Source organism: Gobio gobio, assembly GCF_949357685.1.
Source record: "Gobio gobio genome assembly, chromosome: 10".
NCBI lineage: Eukaryota > Metazoa > Chordata > Actinopteri > Cypriniformes > Gobionidae > Gobio > Gobio gobio.
Window position 1 is genome coordinate 4657628 of NC_137116.1, and position 21647 is coordinate 4679274.

The 21647-nt window shown below is 39.4% G+C and overlaps 2 protein-coding genes across 2 annotated transcripts; both read right to left on the reverse strand.

Moving 5' to 3' along the window:
* Positions 1-491: 491 nt before the first annotated feature.
* ubl4a (ubiquitin like 4A) lies at positions 492-11640 on the reverse strand. Its single transcript, XM_079827743.1, has 4 exons — positions 11474-11640; positions 6784-6889; positions 6379-6590; positions 492-2629 (listed from the first exon to the last, which is right to left on the reverse strand). The coding sequence occupies exons 1-4, from the start codon at positions 11519-11521 to the stop codon at positions 2522-2524; spliced, it is 474 nt and encodes a 157-aa protein (XP_079683869.1). The 5' UTR covers positions 11522-11640; the 3' UTR covers positions 492-2521.
* A 1812-nt stretch (positions 11641-13452) lies between these two features.
* Positions 13453-18664, reverse strand: b2ml (beta-2-microglobulin, like). Its single transcript, XM_079827378.1, has 4 exons — positions 18237-18664; positions 15822-16094; positions 14501-14524; positions 13453-14291 (listed from the first exon to the last, which is right to left on the reverse strand). Exons 1-3 carry the CDS (start codon positions 18298-18300, stop codon positions 14511-14513), a joined length of 351 nt encoding a protein of 116 aa, XP_079683504.1. The 5' UTR covers positions 18301-18664; the 3' UTR covers positions 13453-14291; positions 14501-14510.
* Positions 18665-21647: the final 2983 nt, after the last annotated feature.

Consider the following 21647-nt stretch of genomic DNA (forward strand, 5'->3'; position numbering starts at 1 on the left):
TATCTGCACTAATGACGAGCAATCTGGCTTCATTGGACGAGATCCGTTTCCTCTCTGGAGAAGCGGGAAGTCTTTCCACAATTTCCTCCATGTTAATAGTGAATCCTCTATGGTGCGAGCGCAACTGGCTTTTAAAGGGAATGGGAGATGATGAGACTGATTGTTTTTTTGCACATTACGCATTACGCAAAACACACCCATGACTCGTTAAGAGACTAGTGCTGCGTTCCAGGCAGGTTTTTGAGCCGGTAAGGTACGACTTCAAACCACGACTCACGACTTTGTAGCGTACCAGGCAAAGTCACGCCAAACTGTGGGCGCAAGGAATTGTGGTAGCTAGATGTAAACAAAGCATGGCGGACCGTACGGGGCTTATGCTCATTTACTATCATTTTTATCGTCAAAGGTGTTTACTCCTTGCCTTTGAGGGAAACGGAGGAGAAAAAAACGGCACATAAGGCAAGAGAAGCTGCTTTTATTTTACTTTATTTGTATATTTCACTGTGTACGACTTTCATAGACACTGCATCCGTAGGTGCTGGCATTGTTGTTTCGCGGGCTATGTGACATCAAGAGTGCGTAATTGGGAGTACATCGATCTTGTACGAGTTCACGGGTGGGAAGCCACGGGTTAGACTGCCGCTCCAGTGCACTTTCACGGGTAGAAGATTTGAAAAAACACGGGTTTTGGGTTGCCTGGAACATGGCATAGGTACAAACCTTTTGGACCATGCGACTGGCACGCTTTCCCGTTGTTAAAAACTGAAGCCTTCGCGCCTCGATTGCCCCCAGATGGTTGGTCCCAGTGTAGGTCATAATAACCCCGCCCCTCCGTGTATTCTAATGGACACGAGAAAAACTAAACAATTAAATTACACTTCAAAAAATGTTTTCCCAAATTTGTTTTTTATCATTTTAGGCAGTTTTTATCACGCTGATTTCATTTCAAGTGTTCGGTTTTTAAATACGTTTAGTTTTAGTTAGTTATTTGATGCTATAAAAACGGGGGGTGTGACTTCATGACAGCTGAGATTGACAGCTTCTCTGAGTGAAGTTGTCACTGAGGCACCAACAGACTTTTTTCTGGTTTTTCAGGAGGAGATTGGAGCTTTAGCTTTAATTTCTACATTTCCATAACTGTTTATTTCACACCGATATAATGAATTGTTCTGCATCTACGAGAGTGTGGGCGGCTTTTGATATCGCGGCTCTACTTCCTGCTCTCTACTGCGCAGACTCGGCCCCAAATCTGTGCAAGATGTCAGCGCCATATTCAGACCACCAGAGGCTTCACTTTTCTTCAGCGGAAGAGAATGAAGTCGTGTCATCCATATTTTTTTACGGTCTATGATTCGGACACGCCCTAAGTGCATCCGTGACATGCGCTTAGATCAATAAAATAGGGCCCGATAGGTGTGTAGTAAGTGACATTGGCATCCACTGGCCTGGCAGCAGAATACAGCGTTTTTTGTCATTTCCGTGGATCCGTGTGAACGGGGATCATTTTGACAATTGGGTCGTCTGTATGCGGAAAATGCGAAGGAAAAACTTTTCAGCTTTTAGTACTTCGTTGTCGTGTAAACATGCCCTTAAAATCTACTTGGCAACAATTGCTGTTTGCTTGAAATCAACGCAAATTTCTCTCAAGATTTCTTCTCTCATCTCCCCAGCCCAACTATGTAATATGTCATGAATTAAAAGTGAATAAGGATGTATTAACTTAAATCCGAAATATCCTAAAGGTATTTGTTAGGTTCACTTCAACACATCAGAGTACATTGTAGTCTTAGTTGGATTAAGTATTCTGACAGTGTTTTATAGCCACTTTCTGTTTCTGAAACAGATTTCGTAAGAATGTTACCAACCATGCCAGCTAGGATGGTTTACATGTAGAGCTGTTGTAAACAAATCATTTCTCCAGTGTTTATGAAGAGGTCATGTTTTAAGTAGCACAGTAATGATGTTTATGTCATGCTTAACTCTGTTTTGATTTGCCTTTGGACATTTACATGTTAGGCTTGTGTTCATTAATATATCCATACTCAACCCAAGAGCTCCTCCATTTGATATGCCAAAATGCATAAAGAATAAAGTAGGCATCATGTTTTATTTTGGCCAAATGTTAGAATGACTTCAAAACCAAAAAAGCAAAATAAAGATGCATTTACAAGCAAGCTGTTGTCAATTCCACTCAATTTTCTTTTTTTCTTTTTTTTTTAAACAAGACTGATCAAGCTGATCAAGAACACTTTTTATTATCATCGTTTTGACCATTTGCACACAGTATTTACAAAGTTGCACTAAAAGCCCCACCGGTTTCCTCTGATGGGAAAGCAATGGTAAGCATCGTGGCCTCTTGAACATCAGAGCCCAGTCTGATGTGAGGGGGACGTCTGACTTTTTTTCCCTCCCTAAAAGTCCACATGAAGTACATCCTACTCCCTGGCCTGGACTTTTCAAACCATGTGTGTGGTAGAGGGAGTTCAATGGAGCTGGAGTTGTTCCATCAGTCTAGTGTGTTTTAGTCCATATATGAGGTATCCATGGCCTCTGTCTCGGGATGGAGCAGGCGGCTGGCCAGACGCTCAATGTCATCCAGACTGAGCTGCCTGAGGGAGCGCTCATAATCCTGGGAACCAAAACCAAAAAAAGAGAAACAAAAATTAACCAGGGATCAGTAAATTCCTAACCAAATCAAACACTCATATGTCCCGGTTTACACCTGGTATTAAGGCGCGTTTTGGTCGTTCGGATCACAAGTGGATGACGCTAAATACAGGTGTAAACACACTTTCGGCCACTTCCAGAGATAGTGGAAAACACATTTGACCCCCCACCCTCTGCTAGGGATGTCACGATACCAAAATTTCAGTAGCCGGTACCAATACCATAAAACTTTTATGGCACTCTGTACCAATTTCGGTACCACGGCAAAATGTTAGTTTTTTTAACCATTTAAAAAAAACGTTAATTAAATTCAATGAGTTTATTATTTATGATGATTATCATTATTAGTAAATAATACTTGGGATGCACGATATTGAATTTTTGCAAATATGCCGATATTTTTCAACTCATTTTGGCCGATGCCAATACCGATATGGGTTTCTTTTTTCCCCTTTGTTTGGAAACCACCATTTTGAGCAAAAACTTTTTTATTTATTTATTCTGGTTTCAGATTTCTGAGGTCTCCTTACGAAAAGGATACTTGTTAAAGATAAATGTTTATAAAGTTATTTTTATAAAAAGAGAATATTCTCTCTAAAAATCACAATAAGAAAGTCAGATGTAGTTGTAACCTAAATAATTGGATTTAATGTCTGTGCACATGAAGTGGGGGTGGCATGGCATCAGTTGATGCTGTCTTTAGCTTCAAATAAAAAATGTACAATTATTTTAGAGCTCCTTGGATTATTTTTCATCATCCATCTATTTCATAAAATGTTATTACAGATTAATAAACTGTATATAAAAGTGTTTAATTTACAAGTGTCATGCTTGTGATTTGACATCATTACTGCTTGATTTATTCAGAAAAAGAAGTAACTTCAAATTATTTCTGTGTATTCTACTTTTCATTTTATTACGGTAACAACAGCGCCCCCCTCTACATATAACATTCTACCGGGCGGGCACTAGGACCTGGAGGAGCTTCTGCTGCTGTGGAGGATGCTGCGCACAAGAGAGTGGGGGGACGCGATTGTTTTGGGCTAGTTTTGTTGTGAAAACCTGACAACCCAGCGTTGTTAATTCCAAAATGAAATAAAAGATATTAAAGCAAATGTGTCACCTTTATCTTGCTCACTACAATATTCTCTATAAATCATATAAAATGACTCTAATAGAGACACTAGCAACATAATAAAAAGTGTACATTTTTCCAGATATTTGTATTGTTTTATTTGGCATTAGTATAATATAAAAAAAGCCATGTTTTAGCTATGCAAACATTAGTTTTTTCCCCCTCATATAGTACAACTGGATTTAAGGATCCCTATTATGCTTTTTTACTTTTTCACCTCTCTTTAGTGTGTACTGTTGCTGTTCGAGCATGAAAAAGGTTTGGAAAGTCCCAAAGCAGGAGTTATTCTCTACATCAGTGTCTGTTTCTGAACTCTCTGAAATGCCTCCATTGTAATCTTGAGTATTCTACAGGGATCACGTCACAATATTCCTCATTTAAATAATTCCCACCCAAGGCATTAGCGAAATAAAGGAGACACGGACTGGTTAAGACTAACTTAATTTATTTTGAACACTCTTCCTGAACAGTACCAATGACAAGGTTTCTCTGTGTGCTGCACATTTTACGAAGGACAGTTTTTAGGAGAGTACAATGCTTCTTCTGAAAGACGATCTGTCGTTTCTGGATCCCAACTTGCTAGCTAAGATTGTGTTGATTCAGCTTTTACCTACAAGTGTATAAACATGCATTTTGTTCACTAATGAGTTTGTTTTAAAACTGCTTCATGAAGCTTGTTATGAAAACCAATTTCATTTTTGAACCAATGGTTCGGAGCGCATATCAAACTGCCAAAGTCACGTGATTGACATATGCTGCCTGAATCATAATGTTTCTTCATTGGCCAGAGGAGAACTACCCCCGACAGAGCCTGGTTTCTCCCAAGGTTTTCCATTCTGTCACCTTATGGAGTTTGGGTTCCTTGCCACTGTCACCTCTGACTTGCTTGGTTGGGGTCACTTAATATCCAGCAATATTATTGATCCGACTGTGCTGACGCTGCTTTATGAGAACTGAGCTGAGCTGGATGATGACATCACTGTTTTCTGCTGAACTGCTTTACAGCTGAATTGAACTCATTTCACAATTGATGAACTTTACACAGTTATTGAAACTAAATGAATCAACACTGAACCGATTTCAGCTGAATAATGACTGCTAACTATTGGCTTTTTAGAACTGATTTACAGCAGAGTTGAACTCTGTTTGCGTCATTAAATCATTATTTTCCTGTTTATCACTGTAAAGCTGCTTTGAAACCATCTGTATTGTATCAAACACTATATAAATAAAGGTGACTCGACTTAAACAGAAACATTTCGAAATCTCAATGAGGTGGCGCTGATCTCAGTGAACCCATGAACCAGTGTCTATATGGTTTTTACCTGATCTCAGATCAGTTTTATACAGTTATACATTTATCATGACACATTTGTATAGTAAAAAAAGGAAAAGCATAGTTAATTCTCTCTTATAGGCCTTTATCACACTTCCTATTTCCGTTAAGTGAAGCAGCAGTTTATACTCGGCGTCCGCACGAGCGTGATGGTGCACGTAACAAAAATGACGTCAACGCGGAGCGGGCGGTCGTGCGCATTGAGAGCGCGAGACCCCGCGTGTGTCTCAATCAGCTCCCTAGTTCAGTAGTCAGGGCACTGATAAGGACTTAAGTTAATGGGCTGACTCCCTGATCAGTGCCCTGACTACTAAACTAGGGAGCTGATTGAGTCGTACCCCTCCCCATTTCCCTTGGCGGTGAACTTTCCGCGCACTTCCACAACCGAAAATGCATGAGTTCGAGGCGAATCTGGCCGAGCATGACGTCTCATCACACCGGCACCCAGTTTGCGCATCTAAATCAGTTGCTTATATTTACAAAATGAGCCAACAATAGAAGAAATAAGCCCTTTTAATGAAAATAAAGACCAAGTTTAATAAAAATGTTTAGAGAAATGAGAAAATGTTTAAGAGATCGTTAATTTAGTTGTATACATGTTCTCCCATCCATATATTCTGTTCTAATGTCACAAGTAATACTGGGTTTTACACTATTCTTTCGTAGTCTGGTTTTGGTAACGTGTCACATGTGTACATTACTTGTCACGACTGTTTCCTGATGGTTTATAGAACAATTACTCCGTCGGCCAGTACAACGGCGAGCACGCCGAGTATAAACACGTCCCCAAATGGATGAGGCAGAGCCAGACGAAAGTATAAACAAGGCTTAATGTGGTAAAACAAGTGGTATTACCAGTCTTGGTGCCATACTGGCGAGCAGAGAGTTAAGTTGTTGTACGGGAAACGCACCCCAGAGCGTTACTGACAGACTAAGAAAAGAAAGGTGCTGCAACAATGTCAAATATGAGCAAAAATTAGGTTATTTTCAACATTCAACAATGAAAACCTATTCTAGTAGAGCTCAAAAACTAAATCAAGACTGAAAAAGAGCATAAGATCTCCTCTTTAAGGTCCTTGGGATCAAAAAGTTAACAAAAAAAAACCTAAACTACACCACAAATGACATTCAAATGACAACAAACGGTAATAAAAAGAAAAAGAAAGATAAATAGAGGGCTAGAATTACACTGTATAGGTAGAAAATATTGCAATAGAATTTATTTTTGTCTTGAACGTACCTTAATAAGTTGCTCCTGCACTTTTGCTGCATCGGCTGGGCTGAAATGTTTGGCCAGGACAGTTGACAATAACTGCCATACGCCGCTGCCTGCTTTATCATTATAACAGCTGCTGGTTCCCCCCGCGCCGCCGCTCCTCTCTCCCGCCGGACGCACGACTAGATTCAGCTTGGCCTCCGGTCCGATGGAGTAATCACTCAACCTGTGTTCATCTGTAAACAGCAAAACAACCGTCACGATGACATACACAACACACCGCATGCAAACTGGCAATGACTGGAATGCTACATCAAAATCTGAAGGAAAAAAAACACTGCAGGAACAAATCAAACTACATGTTAGTGTTAGCTTAAATTATGAATGTATGTATTGTTTAATGATCAACATATGAGAAAAACCTTTTACCTGCGAGCGCTTTTCCTTTATACAACAGTCTCTGCTGACTTGGAGGGATGTTTAAACGCTCTGATACCAACTCTTTTACCGTCGACACCTTTTCATTTTCTGTCACCTGTGCATCAAAAGAACACAGCTACTGACAAAAGCATTGTATAAAACAACCGACACCGATCATTTAAATATTTACATGACCTGTATTTGCATTATTTGCATCGATTGCTTTCTGTGTGTCATTCTAACTGGGGTTATACCAAGGTTATTTCTAGTGGGGCTGGGTATTGACACAAATTTCACAATTTGATTCAATTTCGATTCGATTTATTTTTTATTCAATATCAATTATTTTGGATATCTCATGTACAATACATGGCAAATTTTCTCAAAGAAAACAAATGCTGTAAACTATGGGAGTCAGTTGTAGCCTACTATAATATTGAAGATAAAAATTAACTGATTTGTGTAAAAACACTTAAAATTACACTTTTTATAATAATAAAGTTATATGAAATATAAACATTTAAATGGTGGCTGTCATAAAAACTTGCCTGATTTATTCAAACATGCATTAAATATTGAAGAACATTAAAAATTATAATGAATATGTAATATGGTGCATATATTTAGCAAAATGCTCCTCTCTAGAGCAAATTTTTCTAGCTGATTAACAAGTTTATGGACACTGGATATGGGTTTTCTGAGGTAAATGTGATGTTACATGACTTTTAACATGTTTTACTGACGTCTTTCCGCGGTTGAAACAATGATTGAGCGATTCCATGTGACATGATACAGATTTCGGTAAGTTGTCCTGTATCTTTTAACACTTTCAGATGCTCATTCATGTTTATTTCACACTGTAACTGGTATTAAGGCAGAAGAGAAGATCAGTTCATGTTTGCTCCTAGCTGCCGCTTCTCTCGAGCTGAGCTGCGCCAGAGCGATCTCGCACCACAGCGCCAAAATGGTAATAAAATGGACGTAATTTGAAATCTGAGACTTGTTTCATATCGATAGTAACAAAGCACAAAGATTATTGCAATTTATTGGATGGGAGGTGCACAACAATGTTCCTTTCATTCATCAACTGAAAACAGGAAGACTAAACGATGCTTGGGATTTAAGAAATGATGTCGGTTCCAAAAAATGAGAATCTATTAAAATTGAGAAATCAATATTTTTTTACCCAGCCCTAATTTCTAAGTCGCCCTCATCTTTATTCAATAAATTAAAAATATACATATATGTCACACGTGCTACAAAAAAAAAACGGTCTGTGCGATGAATATATTTACCCCAGTAGCACGCGTGCGATACAGTTTAGCATGTGAGACAGAGCTCGTTTGAGTGAAGGGAGAATTTGTTTTGTGCTCGTGTGAGGTTAATCTGGGGCTGCATGATTGACTGAAATTAAACCAAAATCGAGATTTGTCTTTGTGAAATTATGAAAATCGCTTCAATATATGTATAGATGATGCGCAGCACCGTTCAGGGCGATCGATTCGCAATAAATGCTGCTCTATCCCTGCATGCACTGTGAGATGGAGTCATTGGCATTTTAGTTCGAAAAGGGGCATGGTTAGCATGAAACATTTCTAATGTAAAAGCTGTTAATCGCGGGCTCAGTGCGCATCGGGGTACCCGATCTGAAGGAGGTGGCACTCGAACTGTGCCACGATTCACATGAATGTGAAAGCAACACGGACTTGGGTGCGCACTTGTTCAGGAAGAAACGTAACCTGCATATGCGTTTTAGCATATTGAATATTTAGTTCAATAAAACACATGTAAGGGATGATGGTGTTGATGATTTACCTTGGATACGAGTGTATTCGCGCATACGCGTGAAAACAAATGAACTTCATGCGACGCACATACAGTAAACCCAAGAGTCGTTTACTCAGCTGCGCATAATAGCACCAAATTAATAAAAACACAATATATTTACGGCAGTGTGTTTTCTATCATCCGCCGTGCACATTTTTGATGACGTAAGATGAACAAGTGCACCAGGGTTCGATAGAATCAAGTTGAGTGTGAAACCAGACCAGCGCTGCGGGGGGCGCCGGGAACAATCGCGTTTGGACATTACCACAGCAAACGTGCCCAGTGTTAAAGCCCCCTTAAAGGCCCGGGTATACTTCGGCCGTCCGCGTTCGTGCACCGTCAGCATGACGCAATTTTCGTCATTCGGAAGGCTCGTGGCCGGCCGCACACCCCGTCCGCGCGCAGCCCAAATTTCGAGACCAAATTTTGCGCGCAACAGCGCATGCGCCAGCAGTACAGAAGAGTCCACTAGGTGGCAATACACACAGTATTGAGCACAGTGTTCAGCCGTCGAAGAAGAGTGTGCAAAGACTGGTTTAAAAACAACACGCTTGAACAAAAAAGAGAGAATTTTTGATTCTTCAGTGTTTCTTCCAAACTATGTTGCAATGGTGGATGCACTACAGTTCTTCTCCGATCATGCCCAGTGAATGTCCCGTCGATGACAGGACTCAGTGCTGCCCTCCAATGTCTGGTAGAGCATAGACATTTTTTTTACCGCGCATGTGTCGAACGCGATAATGTGGATTAGAAAAAGCAACAACCTATTTCCAAACTTGTAATGAGAAGCGTTTACAAACCTGTTGTCCAACAAAAGAGAACATTAAATCGAGTGTTTGAAATAACTTAATTTTGTAATCTGACAAGCTTCACATCACAGAATGAGGCAGAACTTATATTATTTTATAATAGACGTGTACAGTACTTTTTTTCTTTCCCAGTGAACACAAAAGATAAAATAAGACCAAAATTAAGACATTACAGTCACACATTTTTTTATCATAATTTTATATTTTATTATAAAACCATAGACCTTTCTAATGATTTCAGTTTTCTGTAAAATATAATAATAATAATAATAATTGTTATTATTATTTTTATTCTTAAATAGTTGTATTGTATAGCACTTTTTGCACTTTTCAGACATGGTAACAGACGTTTAATACATGTGCTACAATTCTGTGGGCTGAGTGTGCTACCAAACGTTCAACCTCTGTAGCACCAGTGCTTTGTGCAAAAAAAGTTAACGTAAAGCCCTGTTAAAGGGATAGTTCACCCAAAAATAAAAAATTATCCCATAATTTACTCACCCTCAAGTCATCCGAGGTGAATATGACATTCTTCTTTCAGACAAACACAATCTGAGTTATATTTTTAAAAAAATATCCTGATGCTTTTATAATGTCAGTGAATGGCAGCCCAAAATTTGAGGCCCAAGAAAGTGCATCCATCCATTATAAACATACTCCACACGGCTCCGGGGAGTTAATAAAGGCCTTCTGAAGTGAATAGATGGGTTTGTGTAAGAAAAATATTCCATATTCAACTTACGAAGAAATTGTAACGCCTCTCGCAGTTCAAAACGCTTACACTACGTCTGACGTCCTCATCATCGTTAAGCTTTCTTCGCAAGTTGAATACGGAAGGCAGTCTGCCGGAAGCTAGATATTTTACTTTATAACGTGTTAAATATGCATATTTTTCCCATCAATTTGCTTCAGAAGGCCTTTATTAACCCACCGGAGCCATGTGGATTACTTTTATAATGGATGGACACACTTTTTTGGGCTTCAAATTTTGGGCTGCCATTATAAAGCTTGGAAGAGACAGGATATTTTTTAAAGGTGCAGTGTGTGAATTTTAGCAGCATCTAGTGGTGAGGTTGTGAATTGCACCAACCCTCACCCATCGCTTTCGAAGCTACAGTGCCTAACACAGGACAAAAATGTCATCTGAGATAGCAGGTAGTAGGTAGCACTCTGTAGAGCAGTTTGTCCATTTAGGGCTACTGTAGAAACATGGTGGCACAAAATGGCGTGTATGTAGATAGAAATGGCTCATTCTAAGGTAATAAAAACATAACGGTTCATTATGGAAGATCTATACACCACTGAAAACATAGTTATGTATATTATATTGCATTTCTGTCAATATATCATAAATACTACACACTGCGCCTTTGATATAACTCTGATTGTATTCGTCTGAAGGAAGAATGTCATATACACCTAAGATGGGTTGAGGGTGAGAAAATCATGGGGTAATTTTCATTTTTGGGTGAACTATCCCTTTAACTCACGTTTGCCTGATCTAAGCCACTGACTGTGACTGGAAACTCTCTTTCTACCTAGACATTATTTCAGTGAATCACAGACTAGCTCAACATCATGAACTCCAAACTGCCATCTAGGTAGGCAGCTCAATAGGTTTGGAGACAGAGTAAATTATATCTAATGAGCTACAGCAGAAATACGTGTTTACATCATTATATATAGGTTACTGGGTAGCACATGTTAGCATTACATGTACAACATAAAGCCCCGGTTTCACAGACAGGGTTTAGATTAAACCAGGATTAGGCCTTAGTTCAATAAGGGCATGTAAGTAGCTTTTATAAACATGCCTCAGAAAAAAAACATTACTGATGTGCATCTTTAGACAAAACAATAGCACTGATATATTTTAAGATATGATAGTTCAAGTTGCTTCCAGTTAAACAGCTCAAACATGCATTTTAGTCTGGGACAAGCTTAAGCCTTGTCTGTGAAACCGAGGAGAAGATGAATAGAAAGCTGCAGCACTGTGCTATGCTAACACAGCTAACACAGCCACATTACTACTTCAAAACACCAGACGACTCGTTGAAGCTTACCTGAACATTACACTCTTTTCCTTGAAGAGGCTTTACTGTAATAATCATCTTTACATTTATAAAATTAAATACAAAATAAAGAATAGATAATTATCTCACTGGACATTCGTGAACTAGCAGCCGACGTCTCCCACGGACATGATGTCGATGACACCGCAACTGCGCATGCGCGGTGAGTGCGCCTCACCCAGTTCAAGAACGTGCTATTTAATGACTTGACAAACAGGAAAAATTAGTATTATATAAATAATATAGATTTACTAATACAACTAACACTTAAAATGTTCAATAAAAATGAACATGTAATGTATGCCATTTCCTAAAATACATAAAATGAAACATAAAAAGTCATACAACAATACATAAAAGTCTCTCATAAGTTGCATATGAGGTACACCAAAGTGGACAGGAGACCTTCTGTGTGGGGTCATGAAAAGAAACCATGCAAAAATATATTGAAAATAGATTGTAGTCTTGTGCTAGACCATAAACTTAAACTCAGATCCAGAACATGACAAGGTTACGCTTTATTTTAATGTGTCTGTGTTCCAGTGTAATCATATATTTGAGTACTGAGTGATATTAACTCAGTAATATTAACTATAATTAACTACATTTACTCACTATAGGATTAGGGATTGGTTTAAGGTGAGTTTTAGGTAATTATGCATCATTTATAGTTACTACAGTAGTAACGTGGGACACAAAAAGTAGGTTACACTTTATTTTAAGGTGTCTTTGTTACAGTGTAATCATACATTTAAGTACTGAGCAATATTAACTCAGTAATATGAACTCTAATTAACTACATGTACTCACTATAGGATTAGGGATTGGTTTAGGGTGAGTTTTAGGTAATTATGCATCATTAGTTACTACAGTAGTAACGTGTAACAAGGACACAAAAAGAAGGTTACACTTTATTTTAAGGTGTCTTTGTTACAGTGTAATTATACATTTAAGTCCCGAGTAATATTAATAATTAACTTATTTTTCTTACTATAGGGTTAGGTATTGGTTTAGGTGGAGTTGCAGGTAATTATGCATGATTTATAGTTACTACAGTAGTAACGTGTAACAAGGACACAAAAAAGTATGTTACACTTTATTTTAAGGTGTCTTTATTACAGTGTAATGATACATTTATGTCCTGAGTAATATTAATAATTCATTACATGTACTTACTTATAGGGTTAGGGATTGGTTTAGGATTAGCTGCAGGTAATTATGCATACTAGTTACTACAGTAACTACTAGTAATATGTCTAACAAGGACACAAAAAAGTGGGTCACACTTTATTTTAAGGTGTCATTGTTACATGTAATTATACATTTAAGTTCTGAGTAATATTAATAATTAACTTCATGTACTTACTATAGGGTTAGGGATTGGTTTAGGATTAGCTGCAGGTAATTATGCATAATAGTTACTACAGTAACTACTAGTAATATGTCAAACAAGGACACAAAAAAGTGGGTCACACTTTATTTTAAGGTGTCATTGTTTAAGTGTAATTATACATTTAAGTTCTGAGTAATATTAATAATTAACTACATGTACTTACTATAGGGATTGGTTTAGGGTGAGTTGCAGGTAATTATGCATGATTTATAGTTACTACAGAAGTAACGTGTAACAAGGACACAAAAAAGTGGGTTACACTTTATTGTGTTTTTATTACAGTGTAATTATACATTTATGTTCTGAGTAATATTAATAATTAACCTATCGTACTCACTAGGGTTAGGGATCAGTTTAGGTTGAGTTACAGGATGCATAATACAATTATGCATGATTTATAGTTACTACAGTAGTAACAAGGACACAAAAAGGTGTTTTTATTAGTTATCATTAATTATTTATCATGCAAGTACTGAGTAATATTAATAATTAACAGGGATTGGTTTAAAGTTAGTTAATATACAGATACAAGGTATCCCATTTCTTTTTTAAAGTTTTGTTACATAAACACACATACTTAAGGAGGAAAAATTATTTTATTGATTTGAATAACATGTTTTAATTATACAGTCAAATGTTATACATCATGGACAGAAAGTTATTTTCCATTTCTAAGGCTTTTTCAGATTTTTAATCTTTTTTTCACATATTTTACAATTAACCTCTTTTATTTATGGTAAATTACAAAAAAAATTGCCTGCTGTAAGCTACAGTCAGTGACTGCACTACAATTGAGAAGTCACTTCTCCTGAATCTTCAAATTAATTACATTACAAAAAAAAAAAAAGGAATTTAGTTGTAAAAGTGCTCATGTTGCGAAGACTAAATTTAAGCAAGAAATACCAAACCCAAGTTTTTAGGAAAATGCTGTAAATGATATACAGTGTAATACAAGCATAAAAATGTGACATCAGTCCCCCCACTAAACATGTTAATCAGAGAAAATTGTCAAACTTCAAAAGAAATTAAAATAGATAGGATAACAAATTGCCATCTAATCTATTTAGCACAGGCAGCATTTCCTTCAGCAGGGGCGTCCAATCCTGGTTCCGGTGTGTTTATTTAGTGTTGGAGTTAAACTCTGCAGGAAGCTGACCTTCCAAGAACAGGACCAGACACCCCTGTCCTAGACAATGAAGCTGAGAAATTACATTAGAGGTGTCCAATCCTGCTCCTGGATGGGAATTCTACTCCATCTAATCAAGGCCTTCAGGTGTGAGACTGGAGCTATGAATGGCCCTCCTGGAGCAGGACTGGATACCCCGAAATTACGTGATGAATTCTAAGGCGTTGCAAAAGCTCTAGTTTAAATTTTGTAGAAAATGGGAGTGGTGGTGAACTGCTGTTTTCAGGAATCTGTGAAAAAAAAAACAAAAAAAAAAACATACAGTTCCTGATAAATGATTCTGCTAACAATACGTTTTAAACGACAGTAACTGAAATACATTAACCAAACCAATTTTTTCAGGATATGCTAAATTACACACAGGATGCTTTATGCAAATTACAAAAAACAACAAGTCCCCCCCCCCCCCCCCAAAACTATTAATATTATCAGAACTTACTGTTGTATGTTCACATGTCAGGCTCTACAAGAGAGAAAAGCAAACATTAATTTCATTTATTGGCCTTTTTTAAAATTGAATTTAATTAATAATCACAATTTATTTTTGTGCAGTGAATTATTGGCCATTGGGAGCATTAAACCTTCAAAATTTAAGAGACAGACAGACAGACAGACAGACACAGACAGACAGACAGACAGACAGACAGACAGACAGACAGACAGACAGACAGACAGACAGACAGACAGACAGACAGACAGACAGACAGACAGACAGACAGACAGACAGACAGACAGACAGACAGACAGACAGACAGACAGACAGACAGACAGACAGACAGACAGATAGATAGATAGATAGATAGATAGATAGATAGATAGATAGATAGATAGATAGATAGATAGATAGATAGATAGATAGATAGATAGATAGATAGATAGATAGATAGATAGATAGATAGATAGATAGATAGATAGATAGATAGATAATATGGATGGGTGGATGGGTGGGTGGGTGCATGATGGATAGGTAGATAGATAGATAGATAGATAGATAGATAGATAGATAGATAGATAGATAGATAGATAGATAGATAGATAGATAGATAGATAGATAGATAGATAGATAGATAGATAGATAGATAGATAGATAGATAGATAGATAGATAGATAGATATATAGATAGATAGATAGATAGATAGATAGATAGATAGATAGATAGATAGATAGATAGATAGATAGATAGATAGATAGATAGATAGATAGATAGATAGATAGATAGATAGATAGATAGATAGATAGATAGATAGGTAGATATGGATGGGTGGGTGGATGGATAGATGAGATTGTATGGATTGATATGGATGGGTGGATGGGTGGGTGGGTGCATGATGGATAGATAGATAGATAGATAGATAGATAGATAGATAGATAGATAGATAGATAGATAGATAGATAGATAGATAGACAGACAGACAGACAGACAGACAGACAGACAGATAGACAGACAGATAGATAGATAGATAGATAGATAGATAGATAGATAGATAGATAGATAGATAGATAGATAGATAGATAGATAGATAGATAGATAGATAGATAGATGATGGATGGATGGATGGATGGATGGATGGATGGATATTGATGGATGGGTGTGTGGGTGGATGGATGGATGGATAGGAAGATATGGAGTGGATGGATGGATGGATATGGATGGGTGGAAGGGTGGGTGGATGGATGGATGGATGGATGGATGGATGGATGGATAGATGAATAGATGAATAGATAGATTAATTAAGTTAAAACTTCAGATTTGTTCTCACCCCACGAGTAGAGCTTCTCGTTACTCATGTGGCGGACACGGCAGGTGTACTCCTCTCCAGGCTGGGGCTTAAACTCAACAAATTTTGTCAGGTGGAACTGCCAGCCCTGCTCGAAGGCCAGGTCAGTTTGTTTGCTTTCCGGGATCTCCATCCCATTCTTGAGGAGCTCAATGGTGATGTCAGGGGGGTGAAAGCCGCTCACATAGCAGATCAGCACGTTTGCTTTCCCGTACTCTCCAGGGTTGCGGCTATACACTTGCACTTTTGGGTCAGCTAGAGACAACACAAAAGGAAACATTGTTATTTTGATACTGTTTACACTTACCCCCAATTTCCACCGGCTGCGTTACGGCTGCGGAACGGTTCCGCTGTGTGACAGCTCCGTGTTCCGTCGTCCGTCAATACCCACCAGGTCCGGATTTGTTGCGGAATGGCTGCGGTCATGACTGACAGCTGACGTCACGAGGCCCCATGTAATCTCGCAAATTCTGGTGTGATCGCGCGATATGTAGTTTCTATAAACAGAACTACCAAACCAGGAACAGTTTTCCATCCTTTTTAATGTTGTCCTTATAAAAAGGATGTGAGGGGTCATAGATGATGGGTTGATTCTGTACCTCAATAATCAGCATTTCTTCATCCATCGTGTCAACGGGGTTAAAACAAGCCTGTCTCCGCCCATTATGACGTTTTCAAGGTGTAGTGTAGGGAAATATGAGCGCAGTGTATTTTATTTTGAAAATTAAACGGATCTTTTATTTTGTTTCTGGCTGTTCTGTTTTGTCACTCGACTTCCTGTCCTGCGTACTCTGCCCTGTAGTGCTGCGGAGCGCTCCGGCATCCGGCAAAAATAGAAGCTCTGCGTATTTGATGCGGAGGGCTGCGCGGAGGGCTGCGGATCGCCGGAGTCGGAACGCAGCTGTAACGCATTCAGTGGAAATACACTCATTGACTTTAATGGAAACCTATTGACTCCGCCGCCGTGACGGAGCCGTAACGTAGCCGGTGGAAATTGGGGGTTATACAGTGCAGTACCGCCTTTGGAAATGTGTTTTATTTTTAATTTACCGTATATACGTATGCATGCATGATGTATCCTACACGTAAACCCTAACGCTCAAAATAATGAATTGGTTTGAGTAGAACCAACTTAAATTAAACAAATGAGTTCAAACAAATCAACTTTTATGAGTATTTAGAACTTTCTTTCTCTTTTGCGTTCTCAAAACGGACACATTTTATGTTACAATCTGAATTGTTTCATTGTTTTAAGTTTCATGAACTTGTTTCTTTTAATTTATAATAACTTAAATTTACCCGAAACTGGGCTGGGATTTCTATTTCCCAGTAAGCTTTGCCCTGACACTCAAAAGGGACAGCAAATGCCAAATGTAAGGGTTATATTGTGTTTTTTTGTGCAAGATTTAGTAGAGTTTAATGTTTTGTTATGCTAGTTTAGAAGAGTTTCTGTTATGTTGGTTTTTTAGGGGGTTACCAACATAATGACGAGTGGAGCATGAGCTCAGTTTGAGAACAGTTATGTGTAAACGTATTATATTGCTGTCCTCATTCAGCAAGTGCTATGCTAATGCTACCAAAGCATTGTGTTACCAATATTAGCAAGGTGGCATTTACCGGATTAGCTAGTTAAAGCTAGTCAAGTTTCCACTAATTCAAATGTGAGATTACATGATATTTTTAAGTTAAATGTATGAATTACCTTACTCAAATATTTCAAGTTCAGAGCAATTAAAATGTATGACTACAAAATAAAATCTGCACGTTCTGCTTACTTAAACTTTACATTTCTTAACTTAAAACCATTTGAGGCAACTTATTCAGGTTTAAGGCCTTTGCACACTGAGCGAAAATTTCGGACTCGGTGTGCAAAGGTCTTTACAGTGTAGTATAGTTTTGCGTTATTATGACACAAGAAAGAAACATTTTAAAAGAAAAATATCTAGATTAAATAACATGTTATCATGAGTCATTTTAAAGAAACTTGATAACTACCAAACATTAATATCCAGTAAAACCAGTTATAGGGTAATTCACATGGATTTCCCCCCATAAGTGAAAGTGAAAGTAAAATGTTCTGGCGATTTCAGACAAACAAACATGTCTTAGACTTGTCTGAATAACATATTTGACAGATTTTCGCATGATATTTAAGGTTACATGAATATGTTTGGTGTTTTAACCATTTTAAAGGAGTTTAACCTCAGTATTCACCGCGTTAGCTGAAAGTACGCCATATACTATTGAAGAAGAAAAACATAATGATTCTTGAAACTACTGAACGATTTTAACGCATTTGATAAATATTGCGTAAAAAAAGCATGGGAACAGAAAATATTAATAACAGCATGAGATTGGCAGAACACCTTCGTCAGAAAACAGATGATGTATACTTACTTTGTTTGGCAGAACAACTGGCGCTCAGAAACACCAGAGCCACGACAGCGAGTTTAAACCACATGGTTTTCACAACAATAATGTCTCAGATTTCGATTAATCCTTTTAAAATGATGATCTCCGTCGAGTTCGCGTCTTACCTCCTGCTCTCTGCCTGAATATAAAACGCAACGCAGCAAGACGGAAGAGGAAAAAACATACGGGTCACCACGCCCTCATCTATTTCTAACAAATCATAGATTCTCTTTTTCTGTTGCTGGGTGATAATGGCGCTCTGATGGTTGAGATGACTAGGATTAAAGTCACAATGAAATAAGGTACACCCATCCGTTTGTTAAAACACAAACACTCACACAAACAAATGTAGGTCCCCACAGTGACATGAGTCCCCATGAGTCTGTGTGCATTCAGGTTGTCCCTACCGGGATAGAAAAAACATGTCCACACACACACACACACACACACACACACACACACACACACACACACACACACACACAAATCAGAATAAGACTCTAACTGATTATTTCAACACGTAACAACTTGACAACTCAATAATAAAACATGTGAGCAAGGCCTAGATCAGAACTTGCATTTGATATATTTTACATTTGATCATTATTATTAATTTATTAAAACAACTCTGTCATGTCTTTATGCCTTAAAGTGATAGTTCAACCAAAAATTAAAGTTATTATTACTTGAGTATATGAGTTTCCTGTTGAACACAAAAGACGATATTTTAAAGAATGTTGGTAATCAAATGACAGCTATTGACCAACATAGTAGGCCTATTTATATTTTCCTACTATGGAACATCCAAGACTTCCTATATATAGGAAGACGGTGCACTCCGATTACTTATGAATCCAATATGGTGAATAAGCCCCGCCTTCTAAATAAAAGAGCCAATCGTTGATTAGTAAAGTCAGCGTCACGGCAGCTGCCGCTCTGGTTGCTATAGGAACAAGCAGTGTTCTGAGACACTCGTTTAGGACTGCGCATGCGCATTAGCTTTGTCCAGGCTGAAAACTTCAGTTTTTGTCATGATTCAAGCATTTAGTAACCAAATTTATGAGACAATTGTTGTCAAATTTCATTGGTGATTTTTTATTATATAAGAAATTTAATCGTAAGATTGGTGAACAGTTTTGAAGAATTTGATGTTTCCCCATTCAAAGAGATAGAGAGGTGTTTCAAAGATGGCCGCTGAGTGAAATTACTTGTCTTAAAGGGACTTTGAGAACATTCGTTGAAATATTTTCTTTTGTGTTCAGCAGAAGAAAGAAATTCATACAGGTTTGGAACAACTTGCAGAATTTAAATGAATCCGATACGTTTTGTGGTCTGCGCCGACTCGATTACATGATCCGCTCTGTTCTAGCGTGTCTCTGGACCAACTCGGTCACATGATTCACTCTGTGCTGTCGTGACTGTGGACTGACTCGATCACATGATCTGCTCTGTGCTGTCGTGACTCTGGGCCGACTCGATCACATGATCCGCTCTGTGTTGTCCTGTCTCTGGACCAACTCGGTCACATGATTCACTCTGTGCTGTCGTGACTGTGGACTGACTCGATCACATGATCTGCTCTGTGCTGTCGTGACTCTGGGCCGACTCGATCACATGATCCGCTCTGTGCTGTCGTGACTCTGGGCCGACTCGATCACATGATTCGCTCTGTGCTGTCGTGTCTCTGGGCCGACTCGATCACATGATCCGCTCTGTGTTGTCCTGTCTCTGGATCAACTCGATCACATGATCCGCTCTGTGTTGTCCTGTCTCTGGACTGTCTCGATCACATGATCCGCTCTGTTCTAGCGTGTCTCTGGACTGACACGATCACATGATCCGCTCTGTGTTGTCCTGTCTCTGGACTGACTCGATCACATGATCCGCTCTGTGCTGTCGTGTCTCTGGACTGTCTCGATCACATGATCCGCTCTGTGCTGTCGTGTCTCTGGACTGACTCGATCACATGATCCGCTCTGTGCTGTCGTGTCTCTGGACTGACTCGATCACACGATCCGCTCTGTGCTGTCGTGTCTCTGGACTGACTCGATCACATGATCCGCTCTGTGCTGTCGTGTCTCTGGACTGACTCGATCACATGATCCGCTCTGTGTTGTCCTGTCTCTGGACTGTCTCGATCACATGATCCGCTCTGTGCTGTCGTGTCTCTGGACTGACTCGATCACATGATCCGCTCTGTGTTGTCCTGTCTCTGGACTGACTCGATCACATGATCCGCTCTGTGTTGTCCTGTCTCTGGACTGTCTCGATCACATGATCCGCTCTGTGCTGTCGTGTCTCTGGACTGTCTCGATCACATGATCTGCTCTGTGCTGTCGTGTCTCTGGACCGACTCGATCACATGATCCGCTCTGTGTTGTCCTGTCTCTGGACTGACTCGATCACATGATCCGCTCTGTGCTGTCGTGTCTCTGGACTGACTCGATCACATGATCCGCTCTGTGTTGTCCTGTCTCTGGACTGACTCGATCACATGATCCGCTCTGTGTTGTCCTGTCTCTGGACTGACTCGATCACATGATCCGCTCTGTGCTGTCGTGTCTCTGGACTGACTCGATCACATGATCCGCTCTGTGTTGTCCTGTCTCTGGACTGACTCGATCACATGATCCGCTCTGTGTTGTCCTGTCTCTGGACTGACTCGATCACATGATCCGCTCTGTGTTGTCCTGTCTCTGGACTGACTCGATCACATGATCCGCTCTGTGCTGTCGTGTCTCTGGACTGACTCGATCACATGATCCGCTCTGTGTTGTCCTGTCTCTGGACTGACTCGATCACATGATCCGCTCTGTGCTGTCGTGTCTCTGGACTGACTCGATCACATGATCCGCTCTGTGCTGTCGTGTCTCTGGACTGACTCGATCACATGATCCGCTCTGTGTTGTCCTGTCTCTGGACTGACTCGATCACACGATCCGCTCTGTGCTGTCGTGTCTCTGGACTGACTCGATCACATGATCCGCTCTGTGCTGTCGTGTCTCTGGACTGACTCGATCACATGATCCGCTCTGTGTTGTCCTGTCTCTGGACTGTCTCGATCACATGATCCGCTCTGTGCTGTCGTGTCTCTGGACCGACTCGATCACATGATCCGCTCTGTGTTGTCCTGTCTCTGGACTGACTCGATCACATGATCCGCTCTGTGTTGTCCTGTCTCTGGACTGTCTCGATCACATGATCCGCTCTGTGCTGTCGTGTCTCTGGACCGACTCGATCACATGATCCGCTCTGTGTTGTCCTGTCTCTGGACTGACTCGATCACATGATCCGCTCTGTGCTGTCGTGTCTCTGGACTGACTCGATCACATGATCCGCTCTGTGTTGTCCTGTCTCTGGACTGACTCGATCACATGATCCGCTCTGTGCTGTCGT